Source organism: Arachis ipaensis, chromosome B5 (genome assembly GCF_059453495.1).
Source record: "Arachis ipaensis isolate K30076 ecotype BB chromosome B5, ASM5945349v1, whole genome shotgun sequence".
NCBI classification, from domain to species: domain Eukaryota; kingdom Viridiplantae; phylum Streptophyta; class Magnoliopsida; order Fabales; family Fabaceae; genus Arachis; species Arachis ipaensis.
In genome coordinates, this window is record NC_142440.1 from 127,915,894 (window position 1) to 127,935,371 (window position 19,478).

A 19,478-nucleotide genomic window follows, 5' to 3' on the forward strand; every position below is an offset into this window, starting at 1 on the left:
AGAACTCAAAGTAGTATCCAAATATGATTTTTTTTTGCACTAAAACATACTAAAACTTAATAAAATATAACAAAAAATACTAAGAAAATGCAACGAAAAAGTGTATAAGATATCCACTTATCACCCCTATTCTCGGCATGCCAAAAGAAGGCGAGCCCTTGTTCTTGTATTTGGATGGATCAAGCCATGGCGGCTGTCCTCATCCAGTGTATTTTATCAGTAAGGTGCTCCAAGGGACGGAGCTAAGATACACCAAGTTAGAGAAGTTGGCATATGCTCTAATGATCTTGTCTTGAAGGTTGAGGCAGTACTTTCAAGGTCACCCGATCACTCTAAGAACTGATCAAACCATTCGTCAAGTTTTACAAAAACCCGACTTGGCGGGCAGCATGATGACATAGGCGGTCGAATTATCCCAGTACAACCTGCAATATGAACCTAGACATGTGATCAAGGTCCAAGAAATGGCACACTTTCTAGTGGAAGTGACAGGGGATTCGCCCGGGAACACGGACACATGGTAGAAGCTCCATGTTGACAGAGCCTCCAACCAAGTGTTTGGGAGAGCAGGGATAATCATTGAAAGCTCAGCAGGAGTGATTTATAAGCAATCAATTAAGTTCGACTTTTCGGTTTTTAACAACTAGGCGGAGTAGGAAGCCTTGATAGGGGGCTTGGTCCTAGCTAAAAAGGTTGGTGTATCGAGAGTTGAAGTCAACAGTGACTCTCAAATCGTGACCTCTCAAGTTAACGAAAGTTACCAAGCCAGAGACTCCTTACTTCAAAAATATCTAGAGAAAGTGAAGAAGCTATGTGAGGATTTTGAAGAGGTAACGAGTCACCATGTACCTAGGGAAATGAATGCCAAGGTTGACCTCTTGTCAAAACTGGCAAGCACGAAACTTGGCGCAGGAGACCGATCTCTGATTCAGGGGCTAGTGACTGAGCCATCAGTAGCCCTGTGTGTAACCCAAGTGCCGAATCCTCCTTCGTGGATGGACCCAATTCTTCGCTTCTTGGAGGGTGGGGAACTCCCTGGAGATGAGAAGAAAGCTAGAGTGACAAGAAGGGAAGCCGCTAAGTATATGGTGATACAGGGACAACTAGATAAACGAGGGCTTGACCAACTCCTGTTGAAATGCCTACGCCCCGACCAAACGAACTACGTCCTAAGCGAAGTCCATGAGGGGTGCTACGGACACCACATCGGAGGAAAAGAATTAGCTAGGAAGCTCATCAGAGCTGGATATTATTGGGCCACAATTATGTCGGATGCATAAGAATTCGTTAAAAGGTGCAGGAAATGCTAGGAAAATGCCAACTTCTACAAGGCTCTGGAAAGGGAATTAAGCTTGATGCTGGCCTCCCGACCTTTCTCTCAGTGGGGGGTCGACCTCTTGGGGCCATTCCCGGTCAGCCCTAGGCAAGTCATGTATCTGATAGTAGCCATCGACTATTACACTAAATGGGTAGAAGCAGAGCCACTGGCCAGCATATCATCGGCAAATTGTCAGAAATTTATATGGAGACAAGTGATCACCAGATTCAGAATTCTTAAAACCGTGATGTCGGACAATGGACCGTAGTTCACAGACAAGAAGTTCGGGGAGTTTTTCTTCGGGTTAGGGGTTAAGCAGAAGTTCTCATCGGTAGAGCACCCACAGAGCAATGGTCAGGTAGAAGTAGCAAACAAAATCATCCTCAAATGGTTGAAAAAGCGACTTGATCAGAAGAAGGGCTCGTGGGAAGACGAGGTAGCCTCGGTCTTATGGTCTTATAGGACAACACCCCAGTCCTCCACCGGAGAAACACCTTTTCGGCTTATCTATGGAGTAGACGCAGTAATTCGAGTGGAAATTGGGGAGCCGAGTCCGAGGTTACTCCTCGGCGATGGTGAAGAAGCAGTAGAGAAAGACCTGATTGATAAGACAAGAGAGATGACCCATTTGTCAGAAACTGTATTGAAGCAGAGAATAGCGTTGCGATACAATGGGAAAGTGCTCGGCAGGAATTTTGAGATAGGTGACCTGATATTACGGCGCAATAATATTGGGTTACCGACATCAGGAGAGGACAAACTAGCAGCAAACTGGAAAGACCCATACAAGTAAGAGAGGTTCTCGGAAGGGGCGCTTACAAGTTGGAAAGGCTAGGGGGATCGAGGTCTCGAGAATGTGGAACGTAGCAAATTTGAAAAGGTTCTACTCGTGACATGCAACCCATCGACTTTGCGGTTCTCTATCCTAGTACCTTGTTTTTTTTAATATGTTTTGAATATGTTGCATTTACTGTGTATTTAATTGAATTGGTACTTTCCTTATTCTGTTACTAACGTGACTATTTTCCCAACCGTGTATATATTTGCTCATTTACTCACATATTTTTTCTCACGAGAAGTGTGATTAGAGCCTAGTAGGGCCTATGATCGAAAATCACCATTGACCCAACGGCACCTCGGGACTGATCACCCCAGGAGCCAAAGAGATCACAAGTACCCAATATAGTTAACGATTTAAAAGCCAAACGGGGACACGACTAGCAAAATAACCAAACGTTCAAACGAATGAAAATGGTTAAAAGGGAAAGGCACGATAATGGCCTAACAATAGTCTCTCACAGCAAAACGATAAGCAATTCAAGTTCAAAAAACTACAAGTCCAAAAGGATTATTTACAAAACAAGGCGCTACATCGGCCCAGTTAAAAGAAGAGTACAAAGTTTGATTGCCAAAATTACAAGCTACTTTCTCGAAATGTCGACAATCTTGCCATTCTTGATCATCTTGAAAGCTCCGATAGCTGAGGTATCGAAGTCGCAGGACAATAGCTTCACTTGAGCTTTGATCGCTTCCTCGATACCCTCGATCACCTCTTGAGAATTCTTAATGGTTTCCTTGTTCATTTTCTTAAGATTGGCAGTCTCAAGCTTTGCGGTGTCGGCAGAAGCAATGGCTTCGGCTAGTTTCTTCTCCAGGTTGGCCACCTTGGCCTCCGCCACTGACACCCGACCCAATGCGACACCCAGCTGGTTCTCCAAGGTCATCTTCTGGTCAGAAAGGTGGACCACCATCCCATTAGAAACGTTCAGTTTCTCCCCCGTGTCTGCCAATTTAGTCTTAGTGGTTTCCATCTCGGCATTCAAACTGCCAATTTCACACAGTGTCGAGCTGTACTTACCATCCAATACCCCAGCCTGGGCCAGAACGGGTTCTGCCTTCCTTGCGATAGTTGCAGCATGGAGCATGCAACGGTAAACCCACTTAGCCTCTCTATCATGGAAAAGTCCTCAGTGCCCGGTAAAAGTTGGGAGTCAATGAATCCTCCAGCATCGAAGTTTTTTTCCATCACGGTGAGTGCCCCCTCTGGGCTGGACGTCATTTTTCTTTTCCTAGGATTCTCCACGATGGTCAGGTCGGGACCCGTTTCGTACACGGGTATCTCCTCAGATCGGAGAGTTGCACCAGCACTAGTGCTGACATTTTCCTGAAGTGGCGGTTGTGATTAAACTTCGGCAATAGGGGAAGGCGGAGCCCAGGTAGAAGGAGTTTCTGAGCTGTCGCCACTATTCCCGAAAGGAACTGAGCCATTAAGTTACTGAGACCAACTTGCTCAGCCGCCATAGAAACTAAAACAAGAAGGCAAATATAGTCGTTACCCAGGGAACATGTTACGAATAATATACAAGTTGAAGCAAATAAAGGCGATGGAAACAAGGAAGCCCATTTAAACTTACCCACGTAACTTTTACTGGTTTTCTGGTCACCCATTAACAGATGTGGGTTGAGGTTATTTTGGCCAAAGATGGCTAGCAGTATATCGGCGATATTCCGGTTTTGCTGACTTAACCCTTTGTAAGTACTTTTTATTAAAAAATTGGCCCCATCACCGAAACTCCATTAGGTCGGCATATGGCGTTCACCCTCTAGGGTTAGCCAGAAGAGATGCCAACCTTCAGCGGGCCGTACTTTGAAAAATTTGTCCTTGAAGCCATGGAACGAATCTTCGAACAACCTGAAGATTCGTCGACCTTGCACGACTCGGAACGACATGTATCCTTTTTTATGTTTCCCTTCTTTCGAAGGGTTGGTCAGAAGGAAGAAGTAGAGGAAAACTTTTACAGAGGCTGGGAGCTCCAGGTAGTCGCACACCATCTCAAAACAGCGGATGGAGGCCCAGCTGTTTGGGTGCAACTGTGATGGCGCCACATCACACTAGTTCAAAAGAGAAATGACAAAGGGGGAGAAGGGGAACCGAATCCCCAAGTTGGTGAACATGGGCTTATACACCCACAACCAATCGGCAACCCAGGGAGTATCCATGTTTATATGGCAAATGCGTTCCCGACCTCCAAGAACGAATGCCTCGTAATGTTCCTCCTCGGGACTGCCTCCCCACAGTAGATCAGAATTACAAAATTCCTGGAGCTCCTTGAGTGTTATCCGGGAAGCCGTATCCTTAACATCGGAAGTGACCCAAGAATAACGATCTACGGGAGTTCTCGGGACGAGGCGCTGTGCCATACCTACAGTGGGGGCACCACTTAAAGTTAAACTCGGAGGTTGAAAAACCTGAGGAGACGGAAACTAATGCTGCGTTTTGCTATGTCTCTATTGTAAACTAATCTATGATCAGTTAGAGGCCAAAATCGATTTACCTAATGGTAACCCCCTGTAACCTACCTAACAACAGTGTAACTCAAACAAGAACAATCATAAACAATGAAGAAGGAATGCAGTAGCAGTGGCAAAAATAAAAGCAGAGCCATGATTGCCTTTGAAAAGATGAAGGTAAATGAAGCTTACCAGGAAATTGAAGAAAGAAGAAAGATGAACCCAAGGAATGCAGCAGCACTTGCAGCGATTGAATCAGGAAAGAGGAGAATGAAGAAATTAGCGATGAAGACAAAGGATTAGGAGAGGTATAAAGGAATAAGGAGCGAAGGGGAGAATGCAGAATAGTAACTGTCAGTGGAAAGCGTAAAAAGTCAGGGGCAAAATGGGCTTTTCCCCCCAAATTTCAAATTAGCCATAATGAGCATTAAATGCTCGACACAAGAATCGAGGCGACGCTTCCAGTAACGGACGAGGGTAACTCACGCGTTGAGGGCACGAATTCCATCACGGACTCCCGACCCTAGGAGAACTCGATCGAGGCAGAAACGAGTAGATCAAACGCGCTAACTACGAGCTCCTATGCCCGCAGCTAGCACGTTGGGGGAACTGTTCCGGCCCAGCCCACCAGCGACCTAGGTCCGGATGCGAGTAACCGACCCGATAGATCAATCGACCCGAGCTAAGAGGTGACCCGCACGTCATCTCTTCATCCACGTGGAACCTGGACAGCTAGCAGAAGTTTTCAGACAGGTGGGCCTGGCCACAAGGGGCCCACCCGAGTAGGGACTATAAAGGGGGAAGGACCTACCCCTCCGCACAAGTACGTCACCTACTCTAACCTTAAATCGCCGCCTCTTGTATAAATACCGACTTGAGCGTCGGAGTCGTTGCAGGTGGCCCACCACATCGTCACTCCGCTGATCTAAGCGAGCATCCTCTTCTAACATCTTAGCTCACGCCCAGGTCCTAACCCCTTCAAGTCTCTGCTCCCATTCCAGTTCGACCCGACCTACCGAACATTCGAGCAGACGAACAAAATGTATCACTATGTTTAATATATAATATACATTTAGTAGGTAGGATTATTAGAAGGAGATTTTTAAGAGTAATACAAGCATCATAATAACTTGGATTAAACTAATTTTTATTTTAATAACTAAAACTAGTAAAGTAGAATTTGAGACACATAAAGTGAATTGGACAATTTAAGAGCAATGATATACCATTTACTTATGAAATAATTATTTTTAATTTGATTAGCCTATATGTAAAATGAATATAGTAAACTTTCAAATTGAAAAGTTCTTGTTGGTCAATATAAGTGGAAGAGGTTTAAATTAATGTTAATACCAATAAGGTGACTTGAATTTTTATTTATTTATGTCTCTTATATCCTCTTGACATAAATAGTACTATTATTAGCGGTTTTAGCCTTTAGGATTTCTAGTGATGCTATAAATTTTTATTTAATTATGTTTTGATTAATGTTATGGATTGAGGTTGGTTGGATTTGTGAGAACTATTAAAGTAGATATATGTCTAATTTTAGAGAAGATTATGTCAATTTTCTTTTTAAATAATTTAAATGTTGAATGATTTGTGTAGTTTATACATATGCTTATTAGTGTTAATAATACATTCTTTTTGCAGACATGACGACAGGTAGTAGAGATAGACCTAGTGGATCTCATGGTTGTGGTAGAGGGAGAGTTTTCACCGAATCCCCTGTGACTGTTCAATCCTCGCCCTCTACCCTCCGACTACCCCGTTGACCCTTGTGACGCCACAGGCGGGTCCAGCGGACCAACAGTTCATCATGGTCCCAAATCTGAACTACATGCCTTCGTCTGCTACGCCCTCTATAGATTTAGCGACAGAGCACGCGGTGGGTGATTCCCCGCCTGTCATCTGACTCAGAATTTGGCCCAATGGCATGCATAAGTACATATGTTGATGGAGGAACTTGTACACAAACAATAGAAGATTCCTGTGTATTGTGACAGTTAGAGTGCCTTGCACATTGCAAGAAATTCTACCCTTCATTCAAGAACAAAACACATTAAAATACAATATCACTTTGTTCGGAAAGTATTTATAGAGGAAGGGAGTGTGAATATACAAAAAATTCATACTAAATATAACTTAGTAGATGCCATGACAAAGCCAATCAACACTCGTAAGTTTGAATGGTGGAGATTCTCCTATGGCCTATTAAGTACATGAGCAACATGAAATTATGAGACTTTTAATACCAAAATTAACTTTAAGTAGGAGATTATAAAATTAGTAAAATTATTTTAGTAAAAAATTAAATAAAATGAAAGGATATAAACATTTCTAACTTATAACCATAGAATTTTAATGATAAAAAAAAGAAAAAAAATATTTACCTCTAATTGATGGATGATTTATATTAAAAAAGTGCATCTATAAATTGAGCCTTCTTAATTCAGTTTAATTCAATTCATCCAACAAAAATAATAGTAATTTTGAGTTGCATAACATAGAAAATTTTTTTTGAGAAGTTTTCTCCTATATTTAGTGAGAGGTGTATTCTCTTTTTATTAAAAGAGAGTATTATTGTAATCTCTTTGTGATAGAGAGAAGTTATAATTTTAAAAAAAGTTATTTTATATAATTTTTTTATTTTTTATTTATATATTTTACTGTATTATTTGTCTAGTATCTAATAATAAAGACACATTAACAGGGAGTGTTTTGTCCTACAAATAAAAATTCAGAGGGATTACAAAAGAAAACACCATTTTTTTAGAGTATATTATCCAATATTTCTTAAAAATTTGTAGTGTATTTAGTTTGTATTTTTATTTTTTTTATTTTTAATATTTTTTATTTTTAAAATTATATGAAAGGAAAAAAATATGAAAACAATAAAATTTTATTTTTTATTTTTATTTTTGATTTTTTTATAAAATTCTGAAAAAAAATATTAAAAATAAATACACAAATTAAGTACACTCGTATTTATTGACAAAAAATATTTTTAAAATATTTAAATGATAAAAATATACTTAAAAATTTTAAAAACATGACATAAGTATTCTAATGAGTAATATATTTAAGAGTAAAGTATCGTTTTTATCCCCAACGTTTAGGGTAAATTTTATTTGTATACCTAACGTTTAAATCGTTCTATTTGTATCTCTAACGTTTGTAAAAGTGATTCAATGTTATCCTGCCGTCAATTACACATCATAAACGCTTTAGTTTGAGTTTTAAAAATCTCTTCTTAAAGTTAGAATACAAATATCTGGGATAGAATCGATGATCCACTCAAAAAAATAGCTCATCAAAAGTTGAAACTAATTCCTACAATATTTACATAATTCACTTTTCTAGGGATATAATTGAATCTAAACGCAAATAGTGGGTATAATATTAAAAATTTAAAATCGAATACATCCAAGTGAGACCTAATTGAGAATGAATACATCTAAGTGAGAATAATTGAAAAATATAATCTGATTTGTTAGTATAATTGATAGTAGGATAACATTGAATCACTTTTATAAACATTAGAGATATAAATAGAATGATTTAAACGTTAGGAACACAAATATGACTTACTCTAAAAGTTGGGACAAAAATAATACTTTACTCTATATTTAAAGATACCAAATGGAAGTAAAAATTATTAGATTGTCCTATATGAGAAAGGATAATATTTTTGTCCCCTTAATTTTTATTTAAATCATTATCTCTATACTAGTTTAAAAAAAAAAAACCGTAAAATTTGGATAGAGATAACAATTCATGGTTAAATTCTGCCGTGCATAAATCGTGGTAAAAAAAAAAGATTTATTGGTAGAATAAACTTAAATTGTGGATAAAAAATAATTTTAAATATACAAATTTTTATATAAATTAATAATTTAATTCTATTAATTTTTTGAATCATTTTGTTAAAACTTTTAATTTATAAAAATATTAAAACTCAAGTCTAAGATATTATTGTAAAATAAATAACTATATAGAGAAAACAAATTATTTTACCACAACTAATTCTAACATTAAACTTGTAAAATTTTGTTGATAATAAGAATATAAATGATGATGAGAATGAGATTTAATTTGTATGAATAAACCGATAAGATCTTTAATTTATGAAAATTCATTAAAATTCAAATTCAAAATGTTAATGTTTAAAATTAAAAATAATTGAATAAATATAAAAAGTAGACGTTGATTCCACAAATTTAATGCATAAATATAAGAGTTAAACCAATTAAGCTACATTTGTCCTTTTTAATAGTATTACTAGCTCTTTTATAATAATTTTGGGGGCCATGGTCCTATATTGCCAAAACTAAACTCTGCCTCTTATAAATCATAAAATCTTCATATGTTTTATTCTTTTATCCTTAAAACTATCTTTTTATCCACAATTTATGTTCACCTTGTCGACAAGATTTTGAGTTTGAATTCTTTAAATTTTAAATTTTTATTTTAGAGGATAAAGTGAGATTTTTTATTATTAAATTTTTTTTTTATATTTTTTTTGATTTTACCTATAAAATAAATAGTGATAAATCATACTTTATCCTCTAAAATAAAATTCAAAATTTAGAGGATCCAAATCTACACTTCTCTTTTTTGAACACGATTTATGTACTATAGAATTTAACCATAAATCTTTGTCTCTATCTAGGTTTTAGATTTTTTTTTTTTTTAAATTTAGTATAAAGACAATAATTTACATTAAAAATCGGAGGACAAAAATATTGTCTTTTCTCATTTAAGACAATCTGATCATTTTCGCTTTCTTTGATTTCTTTAAATAAATTACGTACTCTATTATAACATAAATCCATCTTTATATTTATTTCACGTATAATATGTCTATTTATTTGTATTTTTTTAAAATATTTTTTTAATTTTTTGAAAATATTTTTTTAACCACTAAATTTTTAAAAAGTAATTCCAATGATTTACTCTTGTTTATGGTTTTTTTTATATGAATATATTAAAAATAAAAATAACATTTTAAAATAAGGCGAAAAGAAAAAAAATTGTAATATCTTCTAAATCTATTCGTTTTGTGGCCGATGGGCTTTTTTCAGCCCACGAAATTACTCGTATCTGTTATCTTGTTGAGACGCCACCACCATCTTCACTTGAGCTGCTTTCTACTTGCACTGTTCTTCGTTAACTCTTCTTCAACAGAAAATTCCACTCGTTGTTCAAAAATGAATTCTTGACACTTTTGTTTTTCTCTTTTATTGGAAGCAAGATGTCTGTGTTGCTGAAAGCGTTGCCTTTGGTGGCCCTCCGCCAAAGGCCGTCATCGTTCTTCTTCCTCTGCAGCGTTTCCACCACCACTCCAAGGGTTCTTTCCAGAACAAGAACTCTGTCTTGCGTTTCTGCTTCTGCTTCTGCGTCTGCTTCAACTTCAACGTCTCATTTGACACAACCACCTCCTCCTTCTTCTGAAGCACAAGCACTCTCGTCCAACGCTAAGACTTGGTCTCAGTCACTTTCTTGGGTTTCTAGAACTGCTTTCTGCGGTGAATTGTCCTCAATCGATGTGGGAAAAAAGGTTCAGCTTTGTGGCTGGGTTGCACTTCACAGGGTCCATGGTGGCCTCACATTTCTCAATCTTAGGGACCATACTGGTATTGTTCAGGTACTTACTATACTCTACTCTTGCAACTAACTTGATGGTTGTGAATTGTGATCTTATTTTATTGGGGAAGAATATGAAAACATTTTATGTCTCTGCTTTGTTTTTACTTATTGAAACTGAAAATTAGGTTACGACCCTTCCAGAAGAATTTCCAGATGCGCATTCTGCTATCAATAACTTGAGACTCGAGTATGTGGTTGCAATTGACGGTGTTGTCAGGTCTAGGCCAAACGAGTCAATCAATAAGAATATGAAAACAGGCTCCATTGAGGTATATAGTTTTAGTGTTTTTCTATTGGATTGATAATAATCGGGTTGTGGATATTGTCATTTTTTCATATTGTTTCTTGCTTGTTAGTCTGCAAAGAAGTATGCATTTTAGGAACCAATTAGTGCCTAGGATCAGACCATCGTTTCTTTTTTGAATATTTTATTTATTTACGGTTTTGTTTGAATGTGAATTAGTTGTTTATGTGTGTGGCAGGTTGCTGCTACTAGTGTTCTAGTGTTAAATGCTGTAAATTCAAAGTTGCCATTCTTAGTTACTACAGCAGATGATGCAAAAGATTCTCTTAAAGAGGAAATCCGTTTGAGGTAGTACCCATTTATTATTGCTCCCAGTGGCTTATATATGTTTTTAGTTGGTTTCTTGTACAAATGTCAAAAGCTCTCGCCAGTTTACTTGTCAATCTGGTGCGGACATGGACTATATTCTGCTCCTTGGGCAAGTCACACACAGCACTCTGTACTAGTTTTTCTTCCTTTTCTTTTTGGGTCTTTGTTTATCATGTTCAGAAGTTAGTTTTCTTGTATAATGTATTCTTTTGTGGGAGATCTATTGTTATGATTACTTGTTGGAAGGTATCGATGCCTTGATCTACGGCGGCAACAAATGAGTTTCAACATATTGCTGCGACATAAAGTTGTTAAACTCATTCGGAGATATCTAGAAGACATCCATGGTTTTGTTGAGGTACTGTTCTCTGATTGTTAGTTCATCATTTCGGCTATTTTCTCTCTTTAACGATTTATAATGTTTCCACCTTCCATTGCTACTTTACTTTGGTTGTTGATACTTGGTGGTTGGTATCCCAGTATTGATCTTTACCCTTTTCTGGTCATAAGGTAGATTGAAACTCCAATACTGTCTAAATCCACGCCAGAAGGTGCCCGGGATTATTTAGTTCCTTCAAGAACCCAGGTAGTTAAATATGTTTATGTCATGACAGTGTTACAACTGTTCTTTCAGAATCTTTTTCAGTCAAGATAGTAACATGAGAATATGGTTATAATTTGAATTTCTCAGATATTTCTCTTATCATTTATTTATACATCATACTATTGGGATCCTCCCTGTAAGTTAGGACAACCTTGCACTAGATTTCTCTAAAATATTGGATTATTATTTTTCCCCTCTATTTAATGTGTTCCAATTATAAATAAAGTAAAGACATCAAGAGACCTTAAAGATATTGTTCATGGATAGTACATGTGGTAGGTTTAGCTTTAGCTTTTGAAGAACTATATTCATTCATTGTTCCTTTAGTTGTTCAGTTAGAAGAAAAATGTTGAATTGCCTACTTATGGTATCTATTACTAGAAATTGAAAAGTGGTTGTGTGTACCTCAAAGGAATTGGCATAGAACTTTTGCCTTGTGGATATGATTCGGTAGCAACACTGTTGATCTTTTATCTGATGTGAACACTTTTAAAGCATCACTTTGGTACATCCTAAACGAGGAAAATCATTATAAATATTTTTTCTGTATTTTGCCTAAGAAACTTCTTTTATTAAAGTAGTGTTGATTTATTCTATGAAGCCAGGAACATTCTACGCCTTGCCACAAAGTCCACAGTTATTTAAACAAATGCTAATGGTAGCAGGTTTTGATAAATATTATCAGTTAGCAAGGTTAGCTTCTCTTTTAATGTTTGAATCTCTATTCATATTTGTGTGTTCAAGATATGCGAAGTGTTTGCTGGCCTTGCTGCATTCTTCATTTTAAATGTGTTCCTATGAGTTTTGATTAGTTTGATCTCTTCTGTGAAGATATCATAACCTCCTGGTATTATTTTCCCCTTCTTATTTGTAATAAATGTTCTGCATTTCTATAAAAGAATGTTTATGATCTGATTAGTCATTGACTAAGAAGATAGGATATCTGTCTTTTTAAAATAAAAAAAAAGGGCAGCCCGGTGCACAAGCATCCCGCGTTAATGCAGGGTCCAGAGAAGGGCCGCACTCAAAGGGTGTAATTTACGCAGCCTAACCTGATTATTACATCGACGACTGTTTCTGCGGCTTGAACCCGTGACCTTGAGATCACACGGAAACAACTCAAATAACCATTTTGCCATTTTGCCAGGTGTTTTCGTGATGAAGATTTAAGAGCAGATAGACAACCTGAGTTCACCCAGCTAGATATGGAAATGGCTTTTACTCCTTTAGAGGATATGTTATCTCTAAATGAAGAATTGATCAGAAAGGTTAGCTTATGCCATCTGTAATCTAGTCTATTATGGGTTATGACCACATTTGTCAATTATCTTACATTTGGTAGAATGAAAACATGTATTTTTTAATGGATTAATCAGAAAATGCAGATGCAAAATTCCATTACTTAAAGTTGAATAATTTATCTGATTGGTGGGTGATTTAGTACCTCTAGTGTTGGCAGTATTGCAGATTGTTGAGTGGCAATTATTTATGTCTATTTTGAAATTGCTCTCCTCCTGGATAACAATACATGTTCATTGCGTGGGATAAACACGAAGTTATTGTTGCAGGTTTTCCTTGATATTAAAGGGGTGGAATTACCAAACCCTTTTCCCAGGCTTACATATGCTGAAGCAATGAGCAGATATGGCTCAGACAGGCCGGATACCAGATTTGATCTCGAGTTAAAGGATGTAATGATCTTGCTTTTTCTTCCTCAGTAGTATCATGTTTTCTAGCATCTCACATTTAAAGATGATCCACTATTCTGTTCATAAACTATTTGGTTTGGTATAGCTTGCTTCTGTTCCTTTTTGAAAATAATTTTTTTTTGTTCTGTGGTAATTTACATGTACTTGCTTCTCACTTCATCTTGCTGAAGTTTGATTTTTAATTGGGCTGCAGTTATCTGACCTTTTCTTAGGGTCATCCTTCAGAGTTTTCTCTGATTCTTTGGGAAGTGGGGGAATTATTAAAGTGTTGTGTATACCTTCTGGTGCAAAAAGATACTCAAATTCAGCTCTCAAGAAAGGTGATATTTTTAATGAAGCGCTGAGAGCTGGTGCTAAGGGTTTACCTTTCCTTAAGGTTTTGGATAATGGTAAACGATGGACATTCTATATTTATTTAATGACATCAAAAGGCATATTTTATTCTATGATTTATTCTGTTGACCTTTGATTTTAGGGGAGATTGACGGAATTGCTGCTTTGATATCGAGTATGGATGCTACAACTAGAGAGAATTTGTTAAAACAATGCTCTGCTGCACCCGGTGATCTGATCTTATTTGCAGTGGGTCATCATGCGTCTGTTAATAGAACTCTAGACCGTCTTAGACTTTATGTTGCCAATGACCTTGGCTTGATTGACCATGTAAGTTACTGATCCGACACTTAAGAGAAAAAGAAAATGTACTTTATCTTTCTTCCTTACTATTTTCTCTTTGATTTTCTTTCATTATCTGGGTTTTAGGGCAGGCATTCAATTTTGTGGATTACTGATTTTCCAATGTTTGAGTGGAATGATACAGAGCAGCGGCTTGAGGTCTGTTCAAATTTTAGTAACATTCGTCAATTTATTTCTCAACATAACAGCATGTTTAGTTATGGACTTTTATGATTATTCTTTATTGTTGCAGTAAGTGCTTGTTTGAGCGCCATTAAGTCGATAGAAAAAGATCTTTTCCATTGAAAAAAGATTTTTTTTTTTAATTTTTAGCGTGTTTGGCAAATTTCTAGCAGTAAAAATAAAAGCACTAGAAAAATAAAAAAAATCTTTTATTTCCGTCGATTTATAGCATAATGTACTCAATTCATCTCTTAGATTGAGATTTTTCAATTTGGTTATTGGATATATATCTATGGTTATTCTAATATTATTCTCTAAATTATATTCAAGTACAGGCTTTGCATCACCCTTTCACTGCACCAAATCCTGAAGACATGAATGACCTTGCATCTGCTCGTGCATTGGCTTATGACATGGTTTACAATGGGGTGGAGGTAATTAAGATTTATTTCTTGGCTACTTTCTATACTTTTTATGCTGCTAGCATGAACGATGATTAATTTGATCCTATTTTCTGCCAGATTGGCGGTGGAAGTCTAAGAATTTATAAGCGTGATATACAACAAAAGGTTTTGGAGATTGTTGGAATCTCAATTGAGCAGGTTAGTTGACCATTTGTCTGAAGTTTAATTAGGATTTCATTCTTATGCTTATTAAATCTTACTTTTACTTCCAATCTTGTTTATTCACTGAAATATTTTCAAACATGGAGTGGAATTATGTACAGTTTTCGTATTGTCTTTTTCCCCTCCAATTGTATGGCCATTTTTCCTGGTTTCACCATCTACCATATTATTGTTAGACCACCAGGTTTGGCACCACTTCCTTGAAGCAAATGGTTAGATTGGTTAGGGTTATTGTTAAGTACCCAAATGAAGAGAAGACTGAGGGTGGTAAAGTAGAATCTCTGCCCTTTATTTACAGCAGAAGAATGAAAAAGAGAGTTGAGAGTGAATTTAGAGTAGGAGTGTAAGAGTTGGAGAGAAATTTTCCCATGGGCTGTGAGTATTCAAGCGTAAGAATTACAGGGACAGTTTAGGCATTAATTCAGGCGTAGTACAAGTAGAGGTAGGTGGGGCCAGTTTAGCAGAGCGTGGGAGTAGAGGAGGAGATATGGCACAGAGAGAGTACGAAGTATGCGAGTGAATGTCAATAGGAAAAGGTATAAATAAAATAAGGATTGGGATTATAAATAGGTCATTTTTTGGGAAATTGGCCTGGGAGATAGAAGTCAGTCTTCCCTCTGTCGCCTAATTCTGAGTTTTCTCCACTTGTAGCTTAGATCCAGCTATAGATGTTAATAATACACACATTTTTTCCTATATTTCTCTGTGGTCCCTTACAATTGCCATCAGAGTGGGAGATGTTTGAGCCACTACCACTTGTTGCTGGTTGAAGGGCCTGATGAAGAGGGAATTGATGAAGAGCAAGGAGGGCCACACGAGGGTCACTTGATGCTAGTGATGTGTTCCTTGCTGCTGTCCCATAAGAGCATGCTCACTCTCACGACCACAAGTCTTTCAAGGTGGTGGGTTTTGTTAATGCAGGAAGCGAGGAAGGTGGTAATCCTCATTGACACGGGCAGGGGGAATTGGGTACAGCAAGCTCAAGTGCAAGTCACATGCACTCCCATATTTTCAGTGGAAATGGGGAATGGGCAGATTTTTTTATTTTTTTCTTAAAAGATCTTTTTCTCTCTCTAGAATGCAATTGGAACACACTGACATGACATGCATGCCAATTTTTGGGGCTATTATGTTATTGACAGAAACAAGGGGAATTCGTAAATCATAAGGTTGGTTCATGTTTTGATGTGCTCAAATTCAGTTCGAAACCTTCTACATGGACTTGCATTGTTGCCAAGAATAGAGCTGTACACATGATTTGCAAATACTATTTTTGATAGAGACCAAAAACGTATTTAAGCCTTTTTTTTTTATTTTTGTTTTTATTTGGATGATCCTTATCTAACAGACTTGATAATAACAAATTTTCAGGTCTGCAATTGGACCTAAATGCTGTTTACCTTTGAAGATATTTTGAGACTTAAACTGACCTGAATTACACATTATACTTTCTTTCAGGCTGAATCGAAGTTTGGTTATCTTCTTGAAGCGCTTGACATGGGGGCTCCACCACATGGTACGCAGCTTTGTGCATCCTAGAAACATGTACAGAGTTACAAGCAATTAAAGATAGAAACTCTATTTAGCATATTTTTGTTGCGTTTGTTAAAGCATGCCTAAAGTGGTTCATGAAGAAACTTGTGAGGACTAAGGAATATGTATGTTACCATTTTAAACAAGAACAACAACAATAAAGCTTTATTCCACTAGGATGTCACCATTTTAGATAATGATAGGATTTTTGTTTGGTAATTTAATGTGTGATTGTTATTTTATGGGTACTGACTTATATATGCATGTGTATGTGTGTAGGGGGCATAGCTTATGGGTTGGACAGAATGGTAATGTTGTTGGCCGGGGCTAACTCCATAAGGGATGTGATTGCATTCCCAAAGACAACAACTGCACAGTGTGCCCTCACAAGGTCACCATCTGAGGTCGATCCCCAGCAGCTCCAAGATCTCTCTATTGCAACTTCACACCAACATTGATGTATCCATATTCCTATTTTTGGATTAGATGTTGCACCCTCTTTATACCTCTCCACAGCACCATTTTTACATCTGTGTACGTATATTATGGACTTTTGGTTTTCATGTGGAATAAATGGAGTTATGTAGCACTTGTCCTTGTCTATATTTATCACAGTTATCAATAATTAGGACAAATGGTTAGGTTCAGCACTATGTTTGACATGGACTGACTATTTTTTGTCCAACAACTGTAATACTCTTTATACCTAACTGTTTGTGAACATAAATTAAAACGATAAATATTATGAATCAAAGCGAGTATTTAATAGGATAATACTTGTCGATGAACTACACGCTCGTTGGCATATTCTTAATTTACTCTTTAAAAATTTCTCTTCTAATTTGGTTATTTAATAAGATTCTTAATTCGCATTGCATATCAGAGTTAAAAAGAACAGTTGGGTTATACATCCAAACTTTATTGTATCTAAGTTCAACCAAGTAGGTCCAACACAAAAAAAACTCACTCTTATTAAAGAAGTGGTTACACGCGCCGCCGGAAATCTGAAACGTTATCATTTCTCTTTGTACTTCTCTGTGAAAACTATTGCAGAATCTGGTGGTGTGTTTGAATTTAGCAACAAAAAATACACAAAAATAAGAACAAAGATTTCGCAAAGTACTGAGAAAACTATTGTTATTATGTTTAGTTAATATCTTACAAATCTTGTATTTCTACTAGTTTGATTTAAGGTTTAGTGGATCGAGTTTGTTCATTTAGTAGATCGAGTTTTTCTGATTTCATTTTTTTTGTTTCTCTCTGATTCCATTTTTTTTTGTTTTTCTCCGTAACTAGGGCATCAAATGAAATTGTGTTAGTTTATTAGTTTTGATAAATAATTTGGTTCATTTTTTTACTTTAATTGAGTTCATTTGCATGCAGAAATGAATTGAATGTGTTTTTCTTGCTGATTGAATGTTTATGATTTTTTGTTTAAATCTGAAGCAATTTCGGTTCATTTGTGAATTGAATGAGATTCACTTGATGCTATTGTTAAGTATTGACCAAATTTGTTATTCCTTAAGAAATTTAGGTTCATTTTTTAGTTTAATTTGCGTTCATTTGGTTTGGTTTCACTTGAATTTGTTGAACTTGTTCATGTGGGGTTATTTAGTTAGTTTTTGTTCAAATTTGAAGCGATTTCGGTTTATTTATGAATTGAATGAGGTTCACTTGATGCTACTGTTAAGTATTAACCAAATTTGTTATCCTTTAAGAAATTTAGGTTCATTTCTTAGTTTAATTTACGTTCATTTAGTTTGGTTTCGCTTGAATTTGCTGAACTTGTTCATGTGGGGTTGTTTAGTTAGTTTTTGTTCAAATCTAAACCAAATTTGGTTCATTTGTGAATTAACTGAGGTTTAGGCTGCTGTTAAGTATTGACAAAATTTTTTATTCCTTAGAGCAAAAATGAAAAAGATGACCATCTCAAAAAAAGAGAAGCCGCATTACAATGTAAGCATATACACATTAAATCAACTCTATTTTTGTATTATAAATATATCATAACATAATGTTTCAAATCCTTGCAAAACAATCACGATTTGAGATACTCAACGAAATCTATAGCTAGGATGTTCGCCGAATTGAGTGAACAAAAGAAAGTTATAGTTGAAGAAATAGGATTCAGTGCACCGAGACATCCCATAATTGAATGTCTCGCACAAGCTCTTGAGTGAATTGATTCTTTACTTTGATCTCTATCATGGATTCTTGGATACTCGCTATAGCAAAATCTACATAACCTTTGCCAAGATAGGAGATGCACTGGGCCTAAATTCAGGCGGTATTATACTTTTTATCTTTTACATTTGTATTTTTTTTATCTTTTTGTTATTTTTATATTAATTTGTTTATATTAAAATATTTTAGTTAATTCATTTAGTATTGACAAAAATTTTTATTTCTTAAGTAATTTCGGTCCATTCCTTAGTATATTTGAGATTCATTTGGATACAGAAAATAAAATCAATGTGTTCTTGTTGATGATTTTTGACTACATGTTCAAATCGGAATTGATTCGTTTATATTAAAATATTGTAGGGGATAATTTTTCTGAAAAAGTTGTGTATAGCAAATTGAATGAGCAGCAGAAGGAGATTATCGACAGCTTCAAAGGTGCTACTTTGGCATCTTTGATAAAATCTGTGATGGATATGTGTTGAAGGGGAGGGGAACTTGCTGAAATTCAAGACGAACTTCATTACTTCATCTTCTTTGTCCAGAAATGCTTCTTGTTGCCGACAACAATAAGCACACATTCCCCGGTCCATAAGCCACCTCTCCTTCTTATAAAGATGGTCCGACAATGGAATTGGGCGTCTCATGTGGTGAGCTTTCGGATAAAGGGGAACAAAGTCCAGAGAATAGGATACAAACTTTCAGTTGATGGCTGCGTCCTTCTCTTAATGATAATATATTTCCATGAAACGAAGTTTCCTGATCCAGAAGCAGATGATGCTCTCGGGCCACCTTGGGTGGAGTACTGGACATGGAGGAGACTGGTTGACCGAATTGCCTTTGAGACAAATAATAAAATGGTAAATAAAAAAATTATTTCCCTTAAAATTTTGGTTCAGGTGCTTTTAAATTATTGTGATAACTAAAGAAGTTTCTGTTTTAGGAAATTCTGAAATGAATAGAATTGAGGGGGAGAGAGATAAAAGAAAAGAAGGAAAAGAAGAAGAAAGAAAAAAGAAACTTGTCATCCTGCATTCGTCTTCGGAAGAAATTTTTTTTTTGGAATTTGAGTATATTTCTCACTATCACTTATTGA

The 19,478-nt window shown here is 36.3% G+C and overlaps 3 protein-coding genes across 4 annotated transcripts; all 3 read left to right on the forward strand.

The window, feature by feature from the left end:
• Nucleotides 1–857: 857 nt before the first annotated feature.
• Nucleotides 858–1,280, forward strand: LOC107640942 (uncharacterized). The gene has a single exon (XM_016344448.1). It carries the CDS (start codon nucleotides 858–860, stop codon nucleotides 1,278–1,280), a length of 423 nt encoding a protein of 140 aa, XP_016199934.1.
• A 150-nt stretch (nucleotides 1,281–1,430) lies between these two features.
• On the forward strand, nucleotides 1,431–2,111 carry LOC107640943 (uncharacterized). The gene is made up of 2 exons (XM_016344449.1): nucleotides 1,431–1,502; nucleotides 1,587–2,111. Exons 1-2 carry the CDS (start codon nucleotides 1,431–1,433, stop codon nucleotides 2,109–2,111), a joined length of 597 nt encoding a protein of 198 aa, XP_016199935.1.
• Nucleotides 2,112–9,662: 7,551 nt separating this feature from the next.
• LOC107643897 (tRNA synthetase class II (D, K and N) family protein) lies at nucleotides 9,663–16,955 on the forward strand. 2 transcript variants are annotated; one of them, XR_015883331.1, is made up of 15 exons: nucleotides 9,663–10,256; nucleotides 10,384–10,527; nucleotides 10,741–10,850; nucleotides 11,118–11,229; nucleotides 11,386–11,457; nucleotides 12,077–12,168; nucleotides 12,623–12,743; nucleotides 13,044–13,166; nucleotides 13,378–13,573; nucleotides 13,660–13,847; nucleotides 13,947–14,018; nucleotides 14,378–14,476; nucleotides 14,564–15,837; nucleotides 16,127–16,184; nucleotides 16,481–16,955. XR_015883331.1 is itself a non-coding variant. In XM_016347647.3 (15 exons), exons 1-15 carry the CDS (start codon nucleotides 9,864–9,866, stop codon nucleotides 16,657–16,659), a joined length of 2,040 nt encoding a protein of 679 aa, XP_016203133.1. In that variant the 5' UTR covers nucleotides 9,663–9,863; the 3' UTR covers nucleotides 16,660–16,955. The 2 variants fall into 2 exon arrangements, 1 of the variants encoding a protein (XP_016203133.1); XM_016347647.3 differs by having other exon boundaries at nucleotides 14,564–14,644.
• The last annotated feature ends 2,523 nt before the right edge of the window (nucleotides 16,956–19,478 follow it).

Excerpts from the sequence above, each read along its gene's own strand:
- LOC107640942 (XM_016344448.1), top strand. The coding sequence starts at position 858 with ATGAATGCCAAGGTTGACCTCTTGTCAAAACTGGCAAGCACGAAACTT.
- LOC107640943 (XM_016344449.1), top strand. The coding sequence starts at position 1,431 with ATGTATCTGATAGTAGCCATCGACTATTACACTAAATGGGTAGAAGCA. Across the intron at positions 1,503-1,586 it reads CACTGGCCAGCATATCATCG|TTCACAGACAAGAAGTTCGG; the intron begins GCAAATTGTCAG and ends AATGGACCGTAG.
- LOC107643897 (XM_016347647.3), top strand. The coding sequence starts at position 9,864 with ATGTCTGTGTTGCTGAAAGCGTTGCCTTTGGTGGCCCTCCGCCAAAGG. Across the intron at positions 12,744-13,043 it reads ATGAAGAATTGATCAGAAAG|GTTTTCCTTGATATTAAAGG; the intron begins GTTAGCTTATGC and ends TTATTGTTGCAG. Across the intron at positions 14,645-16,126 it reads TTGGAATCTCAATTGAGCAG|GCTGAATCGAAGTTTGGTTA; the intron begins GTTAGTTGACCA and ends ACTTTCTTTCAG.